This window comes from Gopherus evgoodei, chromosome 5 (genome assembly GCF_007399415.2).
Source record: "Gopherus evgoodei ecotype Sinaloan lineage chromosome 5, rGopEvg1_v1.p, whole genome shotgun sequence".
Taxonomy (NCBI): domain Eukaryota; kingdom Metazoa; phylum Chordata; order Testudines; family Testudinidae; genus Gopherus; species Gopherus evgoodei.
The window spans coordinates 31,291,927-31,309,961 of record NC_044326.1 but is presented as its reverse complement, the minus strand read 5'-3'; the positions used below and the strand labels follow the sequence as shown (position 1 = coordinate 31,309,961).

Sequence of the window (18,035 nt, the reverse complement as noted above, 5' to 3'; positions counted from 1 at the left end):
AGAGTCTGTGTGTGTAACTCACATGCATGTGGGATGGGCACACTACTCTTAAGTTCTTAGTTCACCCCAGATGAGTGCCAATAAAATTTATGTATCACACTGGTTTATCGTGTATTATATATGTTTATATATGTTAGTTTATTTATTCCAGTTGCAAAAGCAGAACATAAAAGAACACTCATCCCAGGCTCTGGGCAACATTGACATCAATTAAACCTACAATATAAAAATTATTGTAAAGAAGACCTAAGCCAGCAGGATCCTACCCTTTTGCCCAATCACATAACAGTCTTCACTCAGCAGGGTTACTGAAGGTCCCACCCCATGCACAGACTTCACTAAAGCCTGCCTCAGCCCTCCCTGAATACTCACTCCAAGAGATGGGCTCTGCACGTGGCTGGACAGTCAAGACATTCTGGACCAAAGGGAATGAGAGCAGATTCCCAACCAGAGGGGCCCTCACAGAATGCCTTCCCAGCAGCCCCATCTTTATGATAGGGCACCTGAGCTAAAGCCAGTTGAAATCAGTGGAAGGACTCCTGCTGCACATACCAAGGGAGAATCAACCTAGAGTACCTCCACTGATCACAACTGTGGCATTCAGGTTGGGGAGAGAAGTGGTATTTCAAATAGGAAAGTCCCAATCTGTCTGGGGATTTATAGATGAAACCAACACCTTACACTCCACCTGGAGGCTAGTAGGCAACCAGTGCAGATAGTGGAGCACAGATGTCAAGTGCTCACAAGATGCTCTTATCAAGTGAGCTGCTGAATTTTGCACTAACTTTAGCTTCCAAATAGATCTAATCTAAGACACATCATGCAGTGCAGTCCAATCTAGATGTGACAAAGGCATGAGTCTTTTTTTATTATTTAATATTTATCTTGTGTTAGTGCCTATAGGTCTCAACCAGGTTGCCATTTGTGATTCTATATAAACATATAGTAAATGACAATCTCTGTCTCAGAGAGCTTATCGGCTAAAAGACAAGACATGACAGATGCATCAGACAAACAAGCAGGTTTGGTGAGAGGAAAGACTATAGCCTCCACATATATAATACACATACCATGAATATTTTGCCAGCCTAGCTTTGGGACATAAAGGGAAGACGTGTTCTTTTATCTCTAATTTCACAATAATAGAGGCTTCCCAGTAACTAGAAAACATGTTTATTTTTTCTTTTAATTGACTCTCTCGAAAAAAATCATGGAGTCACAAATGCAAACTAATTTTGAAAATTCCCAAAACAGTGTGAGGTACGCAAACCCTGAACCCCACAAGCTTCACCCATTGCTAGGGTTTTTATCCCAAGCGAAGAAAAGACAGACTGTTATATATTATGTGGACCATGCTTCTCATATGGCTGACCTGTTCATACAGCCACCCTGTTGTTGGTGCTATTGGATTTTTTTTTCTGTACATCTTTCAAATAAAATAATTAAAAAATAAAATTCTTACATTCAGCTTCAAATCCTCAACTTCAGACACTTGGGTTGTGTTTAGATTTAACCTTTAGCTTTGTTGCTGTGCCTTCTTTTATACTTCCCAACAAGTTTGGTTCCCTCTTATCCCAGGGTGCCAACCACCCCACCCTCTATTTAGTCAAATCCCTTCTTAGAACTCACTTCTTTGCAAAGCCCACAAACACTAAATGCTTACCAATAAAAAAGCGGTCACTGATCTGCTGCGTATAAAAGCAAAACAAAATCGTATCTGGGTTGTCTAATGCAGGGTTGTTAAGTCTTATTCTTATCTGTCTGTATAGCTTGGGGCAGAGGCTCCACTGCCATTGTCTTTTGTTGTCATTTACATGTGTGCATATTTGGTGTCAAATACCAGCAGATCAGAATTCCTCACTCAGTCACCTCAGTGGTCACTATTTACACCCTTTTGCACTCCCTTGAACAAGTGTAAATGATGATGCAAAGCGCAAAGCCAATAAAAATCAGGCTTTTTTTATTCCTTCATGTCTTGTATAGTGCTGACCACACTGTTGGCCGTCAAGAAACAAACAGATTCCCATATACGTCCTAGAGCTGGTCAACTACAAAGAGATATTTTAAAAACAGAGATTTTCATTTAGCCAGCTAACAACATGGCAGATAGTTTGTTGCAATAGTGGTGAACGATGAAAAATGTAATGGGAGTCTAATTTTTGTGGTTCTATAGCATGCAGAACTCTCACTCAAGTAAATAGGAGTATTGTATATGGAAAACTTGCAGAATCAACTGCCTCAAAAGAGGCAGTTGATTCTGCATCCGACGAAGTGGGTATTCACCCATGAAAGCTCATGCTCCAAAACATATTAGTCTATAAGGTGCCACAGGATTCTTTGCTGCCTCAAAAGAAAAACAGAAACAAACAAAAATCCCCACCTCCTTCATTTTATAAGGGATTCTTAGGAATTTGATTTGTAATTTGTTATTCAGTAGTTTGGAAAATAAGGGTATCTGCTGGATACTTCAATATGAAAGTACAGCATAAAAACCTAGATAGATAGATGGCAGTCTTTTCGGGGAGAACAAGGGCAAAGTTTCTGGGAATTTATGGGTATTCTGTTCTATTTAAGAGCGAAATAACTGAAAAAACATATGAACATACTTTTAACGAGTACCGGTATGACAGTGCTGCACAAACTGCCATGCTAAGTGACAATGGCACGCCACAGCCAAAAAGCTAGTATGTGACATGCTTTTCACTTCACTGGGAAGCAGACCACATGCCGTGAAATGCTTCAGCTCTTCTCAAACAGCGCATATCACATTTCTATTCTTTTGAGTTTTCCATGCATGTTGTTCTGTAAAGGTTCTGTAATATGAAGATCACTAACAGTGTGGTGTTTGTCACCCATTTTTCTGGATCAGTGTAAACATCAGTTAATTGATTTCTGGATCCCAGTACTGTGGGACTGTCATAAATCCACATGATTTTCTTGAGTTCTAGAATTTGCATTTAGATATCTGATTCACTGAAAAATATACAAAATAGCACATAGCTAGATAGCTCCCATGGTTAGACATTTGGATAGGCTAAAAAAATTGTACATTATTCTAGCTAATATTGGCATAAGATTATGCTAAAAATACCTGATATCAACTATGCCTTTTTTGTAGCTATTTTCATATAAATATCTTCTCCCTGATTCTAAATCCAGGTGCTTTTTGTCATTTCACACCCCTTTTACTATCACATTTAAGCCACAGTGACCTGCCCTTCATGGGAAATAACAGGATGAGAACAGATACTCAGTTAAGTGTGGAGGCTAGTATCCATTCCTAAATGCGTAACTTAAAACAAAATTCTAGAGATCAATGCATGCTTCAATGGTAGTGAAAGAGAGGGGAAAGAGTTATCTTCTTGGCTGCAGAATGTGCAGTCACTGATGAAGGCAGTGGTGGTTTACTCTTAGAAAGGTCTTGATTTTCTTCAAGTGCTGATCTCAACATATATTCCACTGTGAGTAGGCATGCGCTCCATGTGTCCAGAGCTGGAGAATTTTGAAAGCGATATCCGTTGGTTTGCACATGTACACTGGCTCACCTTATGTCTCCTCCAAGGAGATAAAGAGTGGGCAGACTGCCTCTCCCCAGTTCCTTGTCACCGCCACATGGTCAGGGTCAGAACCTCCTGTGTCTGAAGCTTCGGCTTTCTTCTTTATCTGTGAAGATGTTTAGAGAGCTGTAAATAATTTTTATATTCTGAGTTTTAAAGTTTTTATTTGATAGTTTTAGTATTTTATCATTAGTCTCCCTGACCTGGGGAGCTCCTGCCCTTCCCCCTGCCAGTACTGGATTATGCCCAGTTTGGGTACTGGATTATGCCCAGGACTCCAGGCTTCAAACTTCGTGCTTCCTGCCTGCAATCCTTCTCAGTCAGCAGTGACTACCAGTGTTGCTTGTACTGCCTCAGGGAAGCCCACATTGCGGCAAAGTGCAGTATCTGCCATTCCTTCCCCAGCCGTACCCGGGAATGGCGTGAACTTCGCCTTAGGAAGAACCTAATGGAGAAGGCCATGAAGCTCTACAATGGGACTCAGGCTGTGGGACCCTCTCCTTGCCCCCCCATCCCTCCGTACATCAGCCAGACTCAGCAAGGAGACTGGGATTAGGACCTGGGAATAGGGCAGGCTGTGACTGGTTAGGCAAGGAAGATGGGACTGGTAGCTGTGTGGGAAGGAAAGCTAGGACTAGTTTGGCAAGGAGGCTGGGTCTGAGATCTGTGGAGAGGAGACTGGGGCTGGGAGCTGGTGAGGAATATGTGTGTGGGGAGAGGACTGGGAGCCAGTTCGCTGGGTAGGGGAAAACACTGAGATTGGATGAGGAGCTGGGGAACATGAGGAAACTGGGACTGCCTAGACAAGGAACTAGTGGGGGGGACATGAGAAGAGGGCAGGAGAGACAAATCTGACAAACAGCGTACAGAGTGAGGGAGAACTGGAACTGGCTGGGCAAAGAGACTGGGACAAGGAACTGTTGGGGTAGGGGATAGGCTGAGATTGAAGGATGACCCCAGGTAGGGATATTGGGAGCCAGTGGGGGACAGGGAGAGAGACAGATGGGATAAGGAGCCACAAAAAGGAAACTGGGACAGGCTGGATAAGAAGACTAGGGAAAAGGAGTGGGGGAATGGATACTGGCTGGGCAAGGAGACTAGGACCTTTGGGTGAACCATCTGGCTGTCAGTATGATGCCACATAATAGAATTTCTGTTCTTTCAGTTTGCCTTATTAAAAACCTAGGAAATTATGCACAAAAACCTACATTAAAAGAACATTAATCAAGTTGCAAAATCAAGCACTTGAAACTTAGGAAATGTCAGAATTAAGGTTACCTGTGCAACCTTTATTCATCCCCCTTGTCTTTAATTACATGATCACATACTATTTTTTCCAGAGAACTCCTGCCTCACTCAGTGCGCAGTACAAATGGTGCTCAATTAATTTTTTGTATTGACCCTCCCTGTGCACCCCAGTTCTAGGTGCACCTTTCCAAGTGGTGAAAACCTGTTTAGGATTTTTGTTCAATTTGAGCATTCGTGTTGGTTAGTTTTGGTTTTAGAGAGAGAAAATTGGTGTGTGCGCTTGCATGTGTGCTGTGTTTAAATAAGACATCATACTGCAAAAGGTTTTCATGCTTCTTCACAGAATAGGGCACATCTTTATAGAGAGATAGTCATGGGGACACCTCCTTTCCCATTCATGACTGTGGAAACCCCCACTCTTCCATACACAGCTGCATAATATCTCTGTGGCAATCACAGCCATTGCTTATGTATAAAAGTAATAACAGGAAAGTATTCAATACATACCTAGCTTTCTTTAATGTGTTGCAGCAACTGGAAGCAAAGAGGAAAGCCAGCACCATGCGACCAGACCATTTTGGGAACCACCTATCAAATTATTTTAAACTGCATTTAAAATATGTTCATGATATTCATGCACTGCACAAGGAACGTGAATATACATTTACTGCAATCAGTACAAATCCTGGATTTTCATATCAGGCAGTAACTGCTCTGGATGATTAGCAGGAAACTTAATTTGTCCTAATTAGCCTTAGGGGAGCAAGAAATTAACTTGATGGATAACTTTCTCATTTTACAATATACCATACTGAGCAACATAGGAAATTGTTACTTAAAGCTTTAGAAAAGTCTTCTGCTGATTCACTGGACTTTAGTTTCTCTAATTAAATTAAAAGACTATAGTAAATTAATACATAATTGATGCATAGGTGAGTTTTTTATGGGGGCTTGTATGGTAGAATAATTGTTCAAATTATACATTGACTTGTTATTTATATCCAGAGACTTCAGTATAGATTTATAAATTATACATAAAACTTCAATGTAATATAAGGCATTCATAGCCATGTTAAAGTTCCATATCTCAGCAAAAACTTTTAGCAAACCCTATTTTCTATATGTGTCTACCTATTGTACTGTTATATTATTATAATATAGAAAATAAAAAAGAGATTTATTAAACCCTGGGATTTTCTGGCACAATTAAATTGGCTGAGACAGCTATATATGATATTTTTGAAAGTAATGTGGAAAGACCTATACTACTTCCACAAAACTGCTCATCTATAAAGTGTCAGACTTTTTAATTCCCAAGCCCCACTCTCAGATATATAAATTCCTTAGTTCTTATGCAGGGAGAACTCCAAAGGAAGTGCATTTTTAAAAATTACCCTCAAAACATACAGAACAAGACAGAGAGACATGATCTCAGTGTCTGAGCTAGGAATTAATGAGTTCTAATCTGGGCTCTGATACTGACTCCTCTATTGGTATAGACTAAGTCTGCCTTGGTTTTCCCTCTACATAATGGAGTTAATCTTTACCTACTGCGACACAGGAGTATAGACACAGGAATGTTGAGGATTAATTAATATTTGCAACACATTTTTCAGGTGAAAAACATAATATATTGTAAGTTCAAAGTATTATTAAGTCATTCTAAAAATACAATATTGATCTGTTCAGAAAGTACCTATTCCGAAAATGTTATCTTGATGTTTTAAGTTGTTGGTGGCAGCCAAACTGTCTGCAAAAATGGAGCAGGAAAACATCAATTGCACATAACGCATTTCCCTTTGATGTCGATTACTGCTACTGCTCTGTGCAACTGAAAAACATTCAGAGCTTGTTTATTTATTTATTTATTGTGAGCTAAGTCCTGCAGTCCTTCAAAACTGCCGTTGATTTTAGTGATAAGAATTCAATGAGAATTGTTTCCAAGGGTTACAGGGTTTGTCCCTTGAAGTCTATGAGTTGAGATTTTAAAAAACGAATGGAGGCTGCTCTATTGGTCAAATTTTTCTTCGCATACGGCCCATATCCATGGTCAGGGTATATCTACACAGCAATAAAAACCCTGCGGCACCGAGTCTCAGAGACCAGGTCAGCTGGGGTCTCAGAGCCTGGGTTCCAGCCAGAGCTGGAGCATCTGCACTGCAGTTTTATAATGCTGCAGCCCAAGCCAGCTGACCTGGGCCAGCCGCAGCGCAGGTCTTGTATCACAGTGCAGGCTTACCCCTTGTGCATCTTCAGCCGTTTTAGATTACCGTATATAGGCAACTATTTCCATTTGAATTGAAAAAGAGATCTCTGTGCTATTAGCCTGTGGATTTATAGGTTGCATCCCACTGTCAGGCCCTCTTTCAATCGCAGAGTTTTTGTTTTCCTCCTATAGTTCTCACTCCATTCAACAGACTATATTAGCTATACATATATATTGTATATACTGTATTAATATATATGTGTATGTACTCTATGCATATATGTTTCTGTGTGTGCATGTATTTACATAAGCACACATATGCTCTGGTTTTATTTACACATTTATTTATGGAAATGGGATATAGCATCCAAGTTTCAGACAAGATTTACCCAGCTTGGCTCCTGTGTAGCAATAACCTTTGAACATCTACAAGAATCTCCAAAACTTCAGGAAGAAAGAAGCTAGTTCACCAACTGTATAAAAAAGCTATACAAACTGAGGTCCAAATCTACTGAAGAGAATAGGCTTTTTTCCATTGATTTCAATGGGAGCAGGTGGAGACTCTAGTTCTGTAGCTCTCTGAGAATATGTATTATATTCTTTAAATGAAAGTTTCACTTTAAAACATTGATATTGTGTTTGTTATAACCTAGAGTATTTGTTGATTTTTGCTTTGTATTTTCCTCACAGCCATTGGAAGGACCCTAATTCCTCGTTATTTTAGCACTGTCTTTGAAGGAGGTGTAACAGACCTGTATTACATTCTCAAGCACTCAAAAGAGTCATACCACAACTCATCTATCACAGTGGACTGTGATCAATGCACCATGGTCACCCAGCATGGAAAACCCATGTTTACCAAGGTAACAGGAAAGACTCAGTAAAACATGTTGTGTTTTGTGTATGTGTGTGTGTTTTTCAGGGAGTATTGAAGGATAATTATTACGGTGTTTTTCTAAAGGCTTTCTTGATTTCTAATGCCTCAAGCACTTTCATCCTTTATATTTTGTATTATTATTATTTGTTACAGACTGGAAAGCTTTGTGGGCATCTTTTGCAGTCTTCACAGGAAGTTTTGCAAGAGAAGGCACATAAAACTAAGCCATCACAGGCACCAAACTTATAGGAACTAAGTTTCAGCTGCCTGTGTACTTTATCTCATCTTAATTTTAAAACAACAGTGAATGATTACATTGTTGATACATTTTCGTTAACATGCTTTGTTTAGATATTTTACCCATTGGGGACTGGGACCTCTCAGTACAGCTGGTGCTTTAATACAATAGAGCCTGATCCAAAGCACATTGAAGTCAAAGGAATGATTCACAGTGATTTCAGCAGTCTTTAGATCAGGCTCTAAATAGGTGTCCACCACGTCTGACTAAAGATTGAATTTTCTTCATGCTTTGGCCCCTTCCAGTCTTGCAGCTAAATCATATAATTAGATAGGATGCATTATACTTATATAAACAAGACCAAACAGGCAGAAAAGCAATTAGATATACCAAATTTAAATAAAATAACAATCTTTTGGAATTAAATGACACACTTGAAATGAAAAATTACAACAAACTGGTTAGTGAGACTGGAAATACAAGCTTTGCTTATTTAGCCTTTATTCTTATTTTTATGCATCCTCAGATGGCTAACTCCCACTGTTTGAATGGAGAAAAGTACAAGAGGGAGGGGACTGATGAAATGTATCCGAGCCTTTAGGAAACCGTTAAACCTGTTCTATGTTCCTCACTGCCATGTGGTACTGGTGAGGTTCTAGTGCAGGCAGAGAATATAGGCCGCTGGCATTGTGATGACTGAGAATTTCTAGGGTATTCATTGCATGGTCTGATCATGTAGAACTTGTTCCATCAGATTGCATTGACTTCTTGCCTGCCATATTCACATACCTCTTTCACAGTATTTAAAGGACATTGAGATTTAGTTACTGGTAGGGTTGGCCAGAAAACAAGAATTTTGTTTTGAGAACAATTTTGAGGTTTCAACATTTGGGTCTATTCCACGGAATGAAAACAAAACAAAACACAAAAAAACTCAAGGGCTCTACTGAAACATTCCAAACAACTCAAGTTACTCGGGCTCTGAGTTTGTGATGCATGTATTGCATCAAAAATTTGCCCCACAAAGAGAAGGAAGCATGCCAAGTAAACCAGCTGTTCCTAGATGACCCCTCCTTACCACCTGGCCAATGAAGAGCTTGCATATTGCAGCCATGGCTAGATTTTTGGCTATGTGCAGTGGAAGGAAGCTATAATGTAGCTATTTGTCCCTTCTGCATGGCACTCGAACAACATTTGTGTCATTTCCATGATTTTTCTCCCCTTTGTGGCGCAGTTGGCCAAAGGGCAGAACACGGGTCAGCTGGTTTAATGCAATATTACACAGAGAAGCAGTTTTTTTGGAACCCTTCCTTTGGAATCTCTAGCATTCAATAAATACTTTTGCTGATTTAACACATTTGTTTTGCATTGTCAGCACACTGTACTATAGCGCTGTTCCTTCAGAGGGGGAAATAGTATCCAGCTGATATAAAAAAAAAAAAAAGATGGAATGCTGCTAAGGACCAAAATCTATCTTGGGCTGAATATATACAGATCCCATATATTTCAAGATAAGCACTTCATACATGTGATGGCAGTTTGGTCTCAATCTTGCAAAGATTCGCAAAATTGGAGTCTTAGTGACAACATACACACTCCAATAGTGAAGGTTCTGTAAATGTCTGTACTTCAGTAGAAAGTTCACTCAGGGATACAACTTAGCTTCAGGAAAAAACTTAAATTGTTTTTATATGTTTTTACAATTAAAACATTATTTTTCTTCATAAAACACCTTTAGAATGCAGAATAAGGGAGAAAAGAGTAACATTGCTTGGCATGTTCGAAAGTGAATTAGAACCAAATTTTGCCCCCTAAGGTGCATGCACAACTCCCAGTGAAGACAATAAGGACCCAGCACATGTAATGGCAGAACTGTGCCCTTGCAGCCTGGGTACAGTGGACAAAATTCAAACCTCATGTAACATGTGTAACTACATTAAATTTAATTCACCCACTTAACACCGTGTCAGAATTTGGTCGAGTAAGGTTTTTCCTTCCTTTAGTGACTCTATTGTAAACATTTTTAGTATTCAAACACATCAAGCACACTGCTGTTGTTTAGCACCCACTTTGGTCTGATGTACAGTCTGTAAGCTAAAAATTCTCTAAGTAGTTTTAATACAACAGTGTGGAACAGTCCTGATAGAGGTTTGATCATCTGTTGCATCAATGATCCACATGCTGTGCATTTTTGTATTTTCCTGCTTAGGTCAACTTATTAGATAGTACTGAGTAAATATGAGATTAGTAATTTTTTTCTCTTTTTTAAGCAAGGTACTCAAGCATATACCTGACTTTAAGTGCAAGTAGTCAAAACTGATTTCAATGGGGGAGTTATTCACCGGTTTAAAGTTACCCAAATGTTTAAATATCTTACTGAACGAAGAAGTAAATGCTACATTTTTAATAAAATCCGAAGGAAATAAATTAATTGAAATACTTTAATAATGTTCAGGGTGTGAATTGAAACTAATAAAAGAAGGGAAATTCATGTTCAGGATTAAAGGTCCTAGTTAACAGTTTTGCCACTGATTTCTGTGATAGTAAAATCAGGTTCTAAACATCCAAGCAACCATGTTAATTCACCTTGGTGTTTGGATTTTTGATTTTTTTTCCCTTCACACAGTGGAAGCAATGCTCTCACAGAATTAAACCAGACTCTTATAATTTACTTATACTCAAACTTTATATGGTAGTTGAGCTGTTTTTTAGTGCTAGTGATTTTTGTATTTCCCAATAACCTCACATAAATGAACTTTACAGAGATCAGTTCTACTAAAAATGGTAATAGCCTACATGCACGTATCGTTATAATAAAAATACATTTTTCTCTGCAGTTGACAATGACTCAATCATCCATACTTCACAAGTATAACACTAAAGCTCACTTTATCTTTTTAAGTCTTACTGAGTAAAGAATCTTACTAATTGTATGTATTCATATAAGCTTTAGACTGCTTTTCAAGTGAAGGAACAGGTTTGAGAAATGATCTATTAATATGGGCTGAAAAGAGATTAAAAGATTTTTTATTTTAGAAAAACTACATTCTATCCAATAGAAAGCAATTTTGAGGTCATTTTTCATGGGTTCAACCCGTTGAATAGCCTACAATTAATCAATGTAAGGAAGGGGTTAAAAAGCTATTGGTTAGTTTGAGAAATGTTCTTTTTTAGTTTTCTTTTTCCTGGCCTAGTCTAGAGCTACCACGTGATATACTGAATGCCTGCCAGCCTCTTTCTTGTTGATCCTCCGGAGACCATCTGTGCTGGGGGCATTGATTAGAGTGTGTCTGCTGGGATTACATCTTTTCTGTTGCCATGCCAACTAATCAGCTGATTTTGGTTACCACAGAAACAAAATGTCAGAGCTCACAGTAAGGTAACATGAATTCAGCACAACAGAAAATGTTTTCTTAATTGGAGACTCTTTTGATTTTGGATTCTGTAGGAAAGACACCTTTTCTTTAAAAAAAAGAGGCCAACTTCAAATAAGAACTACATTAATTTTATTGATTAGAAGCAATACCCGAAATTCTTTTGTACAGGGGAAAATTAAATTCCTTTATAAGATGAGTAAAATTTTGCCAATGATATGAGGTATGTGTTGCAGCTTTTCTGTGACCATTTGTTAACATGTGTGCATAAAATAACGTCTATGGAGAGCTGTATTTCTTAACATTTCAGAGAAGACATATTTGGGAGCATATGTATGGGCTATTATTGTAAGAAATTATTATAAACCTGATGTAGTTTAATATTCACTGGGCAATACCCAGGATCCTTGACCACAGTACAGTAATATTGATAGGCTCAGCTACCTCACATTGGAGTATTAGAGTCGTGTGTGTGAAATTTTTAATCTTAGTATGAAAATAATGAGAACATCAAAGAGTCAAGTGAGGGAATGAATCCTCGATATAGGTCATCAGCTATACAAAACTGAATGCATGACTGAGGTACAGTGAATAAGAGAACCCAGAACTTATTAACAAGTCTTTCTTTCCTAGGCCTACAATATTTTGCCGGCACAATATGCCTGGTAGCCTAGTCTAAGTGGTTTTGAACACTATGCTAAAGCAAGTCAAACTGAGGAGACACCAGCATCAAATGAGTAGTTAATCAGAAAAAATACACACTGCAAAACCACAAACGAAATAAACCTGGGTCTGGTGGTCACACCAACATGCAAACAGACTAACTAGCAAACTAGCTTTACAATTTGTTTTATTTAATTGAGCTGTTATTTGATTAAAGTTGCAATAAGTGTCTTTTTTTAATGGAAGATTATCTAATTGTCTGTGCACAGTACTGTAAGAACATTTCACTAATTACTGTCTCTCTCCTTTCATTATTTCTTTCACTGCAGGTTCCCTCAGTCATACTAACTCCTAACAGGAGCTTTGAGACTAAATTCATAACCAGTTTTTTAAAAAGAGTTTCCAGTGCTGCTAATGTGTACAATGCTTCAGGGATCCACTAGCCAGGGCCCCATGCAAGGAGTGCATTTGGCACCCTCAAGAAGACTGAATGCATGACAGCCACATGATACTCAGATACTTCACTGCTCACAGATCAAGCTGTGGGCAGCTCTATGAAAGCCAGCCACTTCCTCTCCCTTCTCCTGCAGTACCCAACTGCATTTACCCATCTTTCTACCTGCCCACCCACCCCCTTGCTTTTCTAATACAGCATACTTCACAGTACGATATGAATTATTTGACTGTTGGGGGCAACTCACGTGTACAGAGCTACAAGATCAGGCATTGGCATACTGGTCTAAGTATCTCTTCTTTGCTCCCACAACACTCAGCTTCAATATTCCATGGGGCTACCAGTGCAGACCCAGGGACACCTGCATATAGCTTTCTGGTTAGGGGCAAATCTGCGGGATAGGCAGCTGATAAAAGAGAAAGAAAATGAGAGAAGAAAACCAGATTAAAAATAAAAAGGGGATGTATATGTGAGGAGGAAGCACTTGGAAAAAGACAATAAGAAAAAAAAACAGAAAAATGAGTATTGACAGCAAACATGCTGGGGCATTATGCACTGCTAGTGGATGCAAATGGTGCATTTATACATTAATCCATTAGTAGGGAGGATCAAACTTTAAAAGGTTGGGAACGACTGGCTCAGCAGCTTGACATCAAGTATGCACAACAGTCACCTATGCTGAAAGGTTTAGTATCATTAATTAGCAGTGGTGATTAAAAAGGAAACAAAAATAGTGCAATAAATAAGATTTAGTACACACAATGCTATAAAATCTAGAGTGCAATAAGTTATTGTCTTCATTGTGAAGTTACTTTCCCTCATTCTTTTTCTAGAGAAGGAGAAACAATTAACCCAACGACAATGAACATTAAAATACAGATGATATTTTGGTGTTTAGTTTAAATGAGTGAGAATATTGTAATTCTGCACAGATTTCCTAGAAGATTTTATTTCATGTGTTTCATTAATCCTAGGTATGCACAGAAGGGCGTCTTATCTTGGAGTTTACTTTTGATGATCTTATGAGAATAAAAACATGGCACTTTACCATTAGACAGTACAGAGAATTAGTCCCACGCAGCATTCTAGCCATGCATGTAAGTAATCCTTTTTTCATTTGACCTAATGCAAAGAGATGAGATTATATTTTTAAAGAACTTCAGCAAATTTCACAGCCCAGGCAATTAAATATAAATATTTTGTTCTGACTGCAACCACATTAATTTATAAGCCCTTCTTTCATCACTTTCCCCTGTTTCTCAATGTTTCGTGTAAGGCTGTATTGTAGCTATATTTTCACAGTTTTTTCACTTCGCTCTAATACATTTTTCTTGAATCTCATTTTGTCGTTGTGGGTTGCATAACAAAGATTTGGGGCCAAAGTCCACTTTCATTTATATTGATGCAACGCCATGGAAATCGGTGGGCTTTCATCACTGTAGCTGAGAGAAGAATTTGACCCTTAAATGTGAAAGCTGATTTTTATACTCACAGGAGATAGCACATACATTCAAACCCACATTTTTGGTAGAGATAGGCCAAACCAAAACTTCAGAACATGAATCCAGATCTTATTTTCATATTAAAAGCCCCTTCTCTGTAATGACATGAACCAGAATTCCAGAGTACTTTTACATTGTAACTCCTGGGGGCATTCTGCGCCAAAAAAATAAAAATTCTGCACCAGAAAATTTTGTGCACAATATTTTAAAATTCTGCAAAATTCTGAAAATCTTGTTTGTCAAAATAACACTACATAATCATGCCAGTTTCAATTATTTTGGTAATTTGTTTCAAAATACCGGTTAGCAAGCATGTCTGTAACAATACAGACATACACAAAAATCCCCCCAGAAGAAGACAGTTAAAGAAACTCCAATGACAATCCAGTTCTTATTTTCCCTCTCCCCACAGGAGGGAGCCAGACACCCACAACCCCTCCTCCCCTCCCCTGAGCCCACCTGCAAGGCCTCCCCCCTGCCAGCCAATACACCTGAACCCCCTCCTCCCCAGAGCCCAACCATGAGGCTTCCCTTGCCCAGACACCCATCTCCCTCCATCCCCCAGAGCCCAGGAATCCAGAGGAAGAAACAGCTTGATGCTTGGTCCCAGGCTTGCACGGAGTTTTCTGCATGCTGCCCTCTCCTCTCAGGGCATGCTGGGAACTGCAGCTCCCAGGAACCCTCTAGCTCACTCTCTCTCCACGCAGCAGTATCTTCTATGTGTAAGCTGGGCTCTGCCAAGTCCAGCGGCCCTGTACACCGGACCGGCGCTAGTGTTTTTAGCGCCCTAGTTGCACGGCTATTTCGCCGCCCTGCGCACTGGTCCCACAGCTCCAGTGGACCCACCACAGGCATTCCTGCGGAGGGTCCACTGGTCCGCGGCTCCGGTGGAACTGCCGCAGGTCCACCGGAGCAGCGGGAGCAGCAGACCGTCCACAGGAATGCCTGCGGCAGGTCCACTGGAGCCGCCTGCTTCCCCCCCTCCCCCCGGCAAATGCCACCCCCCAATAATCCTGGCGCCCTAGGTGATTGCCTGGGCCGCCTAAATGGAAGCACCGTCCCTGCCTATACAAATACTGAAGTCAGTGGGGTTCCAACTGCACACAGTGATCTGCAGGATTAGGGCCACAAAGGTTTTAAGGATACAGGCCCAGATTTTCAAAGGTATTTAGATGCCTAAATATACAGATAGGCACCTAGTGAGATTTTCAGAAGCACTTAAGTAGGTAAAAATCCCACTAATCGCCTATCTGCACCTTTAGGCTTCTAAATACTTTTGAAAATCTAACCCACAGTCCCTACCAGAAGATCTTCTAGTCTGTGGCCTGATCCTACAAGCCCTCCGACACAGAACCCTCATGAAAGTAAATGAAAGTTTGCACAACTGGGTTAATCACTTAAAGCAACAGTTGTGTATTTAGAAAAATGTGATACAAAAAGATTACAGACTTGGGCATGGTCACTGTCTCATACTTTATCTTTTGTACAGTGTCTACCACACTGGGGTCCCAATCTCAGTTAGGGTCTCCAGGTGCTAATATAATATATATAATAGTAATTGTATATAAATGCATTTAGCTTTTAAGATGAGCTGGAGCAGTGGAGGGAGTTATAGAAGACCATCTGAAATGGACTTTGTCTTACAACAAATTAGTATTGCTTAATATTACAAATCCAGTAAAAGACCTCTGGAGTGATTTTATTTATTTAAATTTTAATTTTAGTCTTGAAATGTAATTTTTCCACAAGAGTGATTTCCTCCCTCAAAAAACAAACCAAAAGCAAAGTGCCAATTTCCTTGTTTCCTTCCTTCTTAGGCACAAGACCCTCAGGTGCTGGAGCAGTTGTCCAAAAACATCACCCGAATGGGTCTGACTAACTTCACCCTCAACTACCTCAGGGTAAGCGCTACTGCACTTGGCAGTTATTGTGAGTAATTTAAAAAGGTTACTAGCACTGTTGAGCCAACATAACAAAAATAGGGTATGAACCAGTCAGGTAAGGTTGGAAGGAGCCCTTAATGAGGGTGGGGGAGTAATACTGTGATTAGAATTAGGGTAACAAAGCAGCACATAGCAATGTTGAGGCTCAAACCTGCCCCCTTGAAGTGAATAGAAAATTTGTCATTGACTTAAATGGAAGCTGGATCTGCCCCTGTGTTTTTCCTGGCCTTTCTTTTCAACTTTAACAGGATTTATTGTTTGTAAACTAGAAATTTTCCATCCTATTTTGCTAAGATTTCGTATTTGTTTTCTCTTGTCTCTAAATCACTGTTTCTGAGAAAACTGCAGCTAGTTCTTACCACCATCCAGTGGTCTCAGCTTCCTTTCCACCTCCCTAATAAGAAACAGTATTAGGAGAAGGCACAGGTCCAGCTCTGAAAGCAGTCGTACCCTCCATGCTCCCACCCTGCTTTGCCTCTGGGAACCTGAGTTCTTTCCTCAGCTTTGCACTACATTGTCTGTATTTTTTTTATGATTAAATAATGCATTTGTTCCCATTGCTTTCTGAACCTTGAAGTGCATTCAAAGTTTGTAAGTTTATTTTTATTTTCTCAAAGTACTCTCCTGTGTGGGTTCACAGTGCACACACTGAAATAAGTGTTTGGAAAGTTAATATTTTTATGATTAAAATGCAAACCGTTTCTAGTTTTGGAAATATTATTAAGCAAATAAAATGAGGCAAGGTACCTAACAATGCACCAAGCTAAGGTGGACACCAGTAACTGTTTGGTTTTCCTTTTAATTAAGTGAATAGTTATTCAAAATGTTTGGGCTTTTAGAAAAACAAGAGTATTCTGGAAGATGAAAATGTTATCAGCCCAATGCAGAACTGCACAGAATAGCAGTTAAATCAGCTGCAATTCAGTGGAGGTCATGATTCTAAAAAATGTTCCAGGCAGACAGAGACCTGCACCAAGCAGAACCCCACTCAGATCAGTGGGGCTCTATGTGAGCACAGGGATGACTAGGGCCTAAGGTAAGATCTCACCAAGACGTCTCTATGGCTATGCCCTTGTTCCCCCAGTTGGCTAGTTGGTCATTGCTAATTACTTATTTAGCATCAGATTAAAAACAAGTATCAGAGGGGTAGCCGTGTTAGTCTGGATCTGTAAAAGCAGCAGAGTCCTGTGGCACCTTATAGACTAACAGATGTTTTGGAGCATGAGCTTTCGTGGGTGAATACCCACTTCGTCAGAAGCATGTAGTGGAAATTTCCAGGGGCAGGTATATATATGCAGGCAAGCTAGAGATTATGAGGTAGTTCAATCAGGGAGGATGAGGCCCTGTTCTAGCAGTTGAGATGTGAAAACCAAGGGAGGAGAAACTGGTTCTGTAATTGGCAAGCCATTCACAGTCTTTGTTTAATCCTGAGCTGATGGTGTCAAATTTGCAGATGAACTGAAGCTCAGCAGTTTCTCTTTGAAGTCTAGTCCTGAAGTTTTTTTGCTGCAGGATGGCCACCTTAAGGTCTGCTATAGTGTGGCCAGGGAGGTTGAAGTGTTCTCCTACAGGTTTTTGTATATTGCCATTCCTAATGTCTGATTTGTGTCCATTTATCCTTTTCCGTAGCGACTGTCCAGTTTGGCCGATGTACATAGCAGAGGGGCATTGCTGGCATATGATGGCGTATATTACATTGGTGGACGTGCAGGTGAATGAACCGGTGATGGTGTGGCTGATCTGGTTAGGTCCTGTGATGGTGTCGCTGGTATAGAGATGTGGGCAGAGTTGGCATCGAGGTTTGTTGCATGGATTGGTTCCTGAGCTAGAGTTACTATGGTGCGGTGTGCAGTTACTGGTGAGAATATGTTTCAGGTTGGCAGGTTGCCTGTGGGCAAGGACTGGCCTGCCACCCAAAGCCTGTGAAAGTGTGGGGTCATTGTCCAGGATGGGCTGTAGGTCCTTGATGATGC

At 39.9% G+C, this 18,035-nt stretch overlaps 1 protein-coding gene across 7 annotated transcripts in view; it reads left to right on the top strand.

The window, feature by feature from the left end:
- Nucleotides 1-18,035, top strand: part of LDB2 (LIM domain binding 2) — a 504,537-nt gene that overhangs the window by 431,329 nt on the left and 55,173 nt on the right. For all 7 annotated transcript variants that reach the window (XM_030564377.1, XM_030564379.1, XM_030564376.1 and 4 more), the window contains 3 exons: nt 7,702-7,874; nt 13,592-13,714; nt 15,937-16,020. In XM_030564377.1, coding sequence (XP_030420237.1) covers nt 7,702-7,874; nt 13,592-13,714; nt 15,937-16,020 — 380 coding nt within the window. The remainder of the gene's footprint in view (nt 1-7,701; nt 7,875-13,591; nt 13,715-15,936; nt 16,021-18,035) is intronic.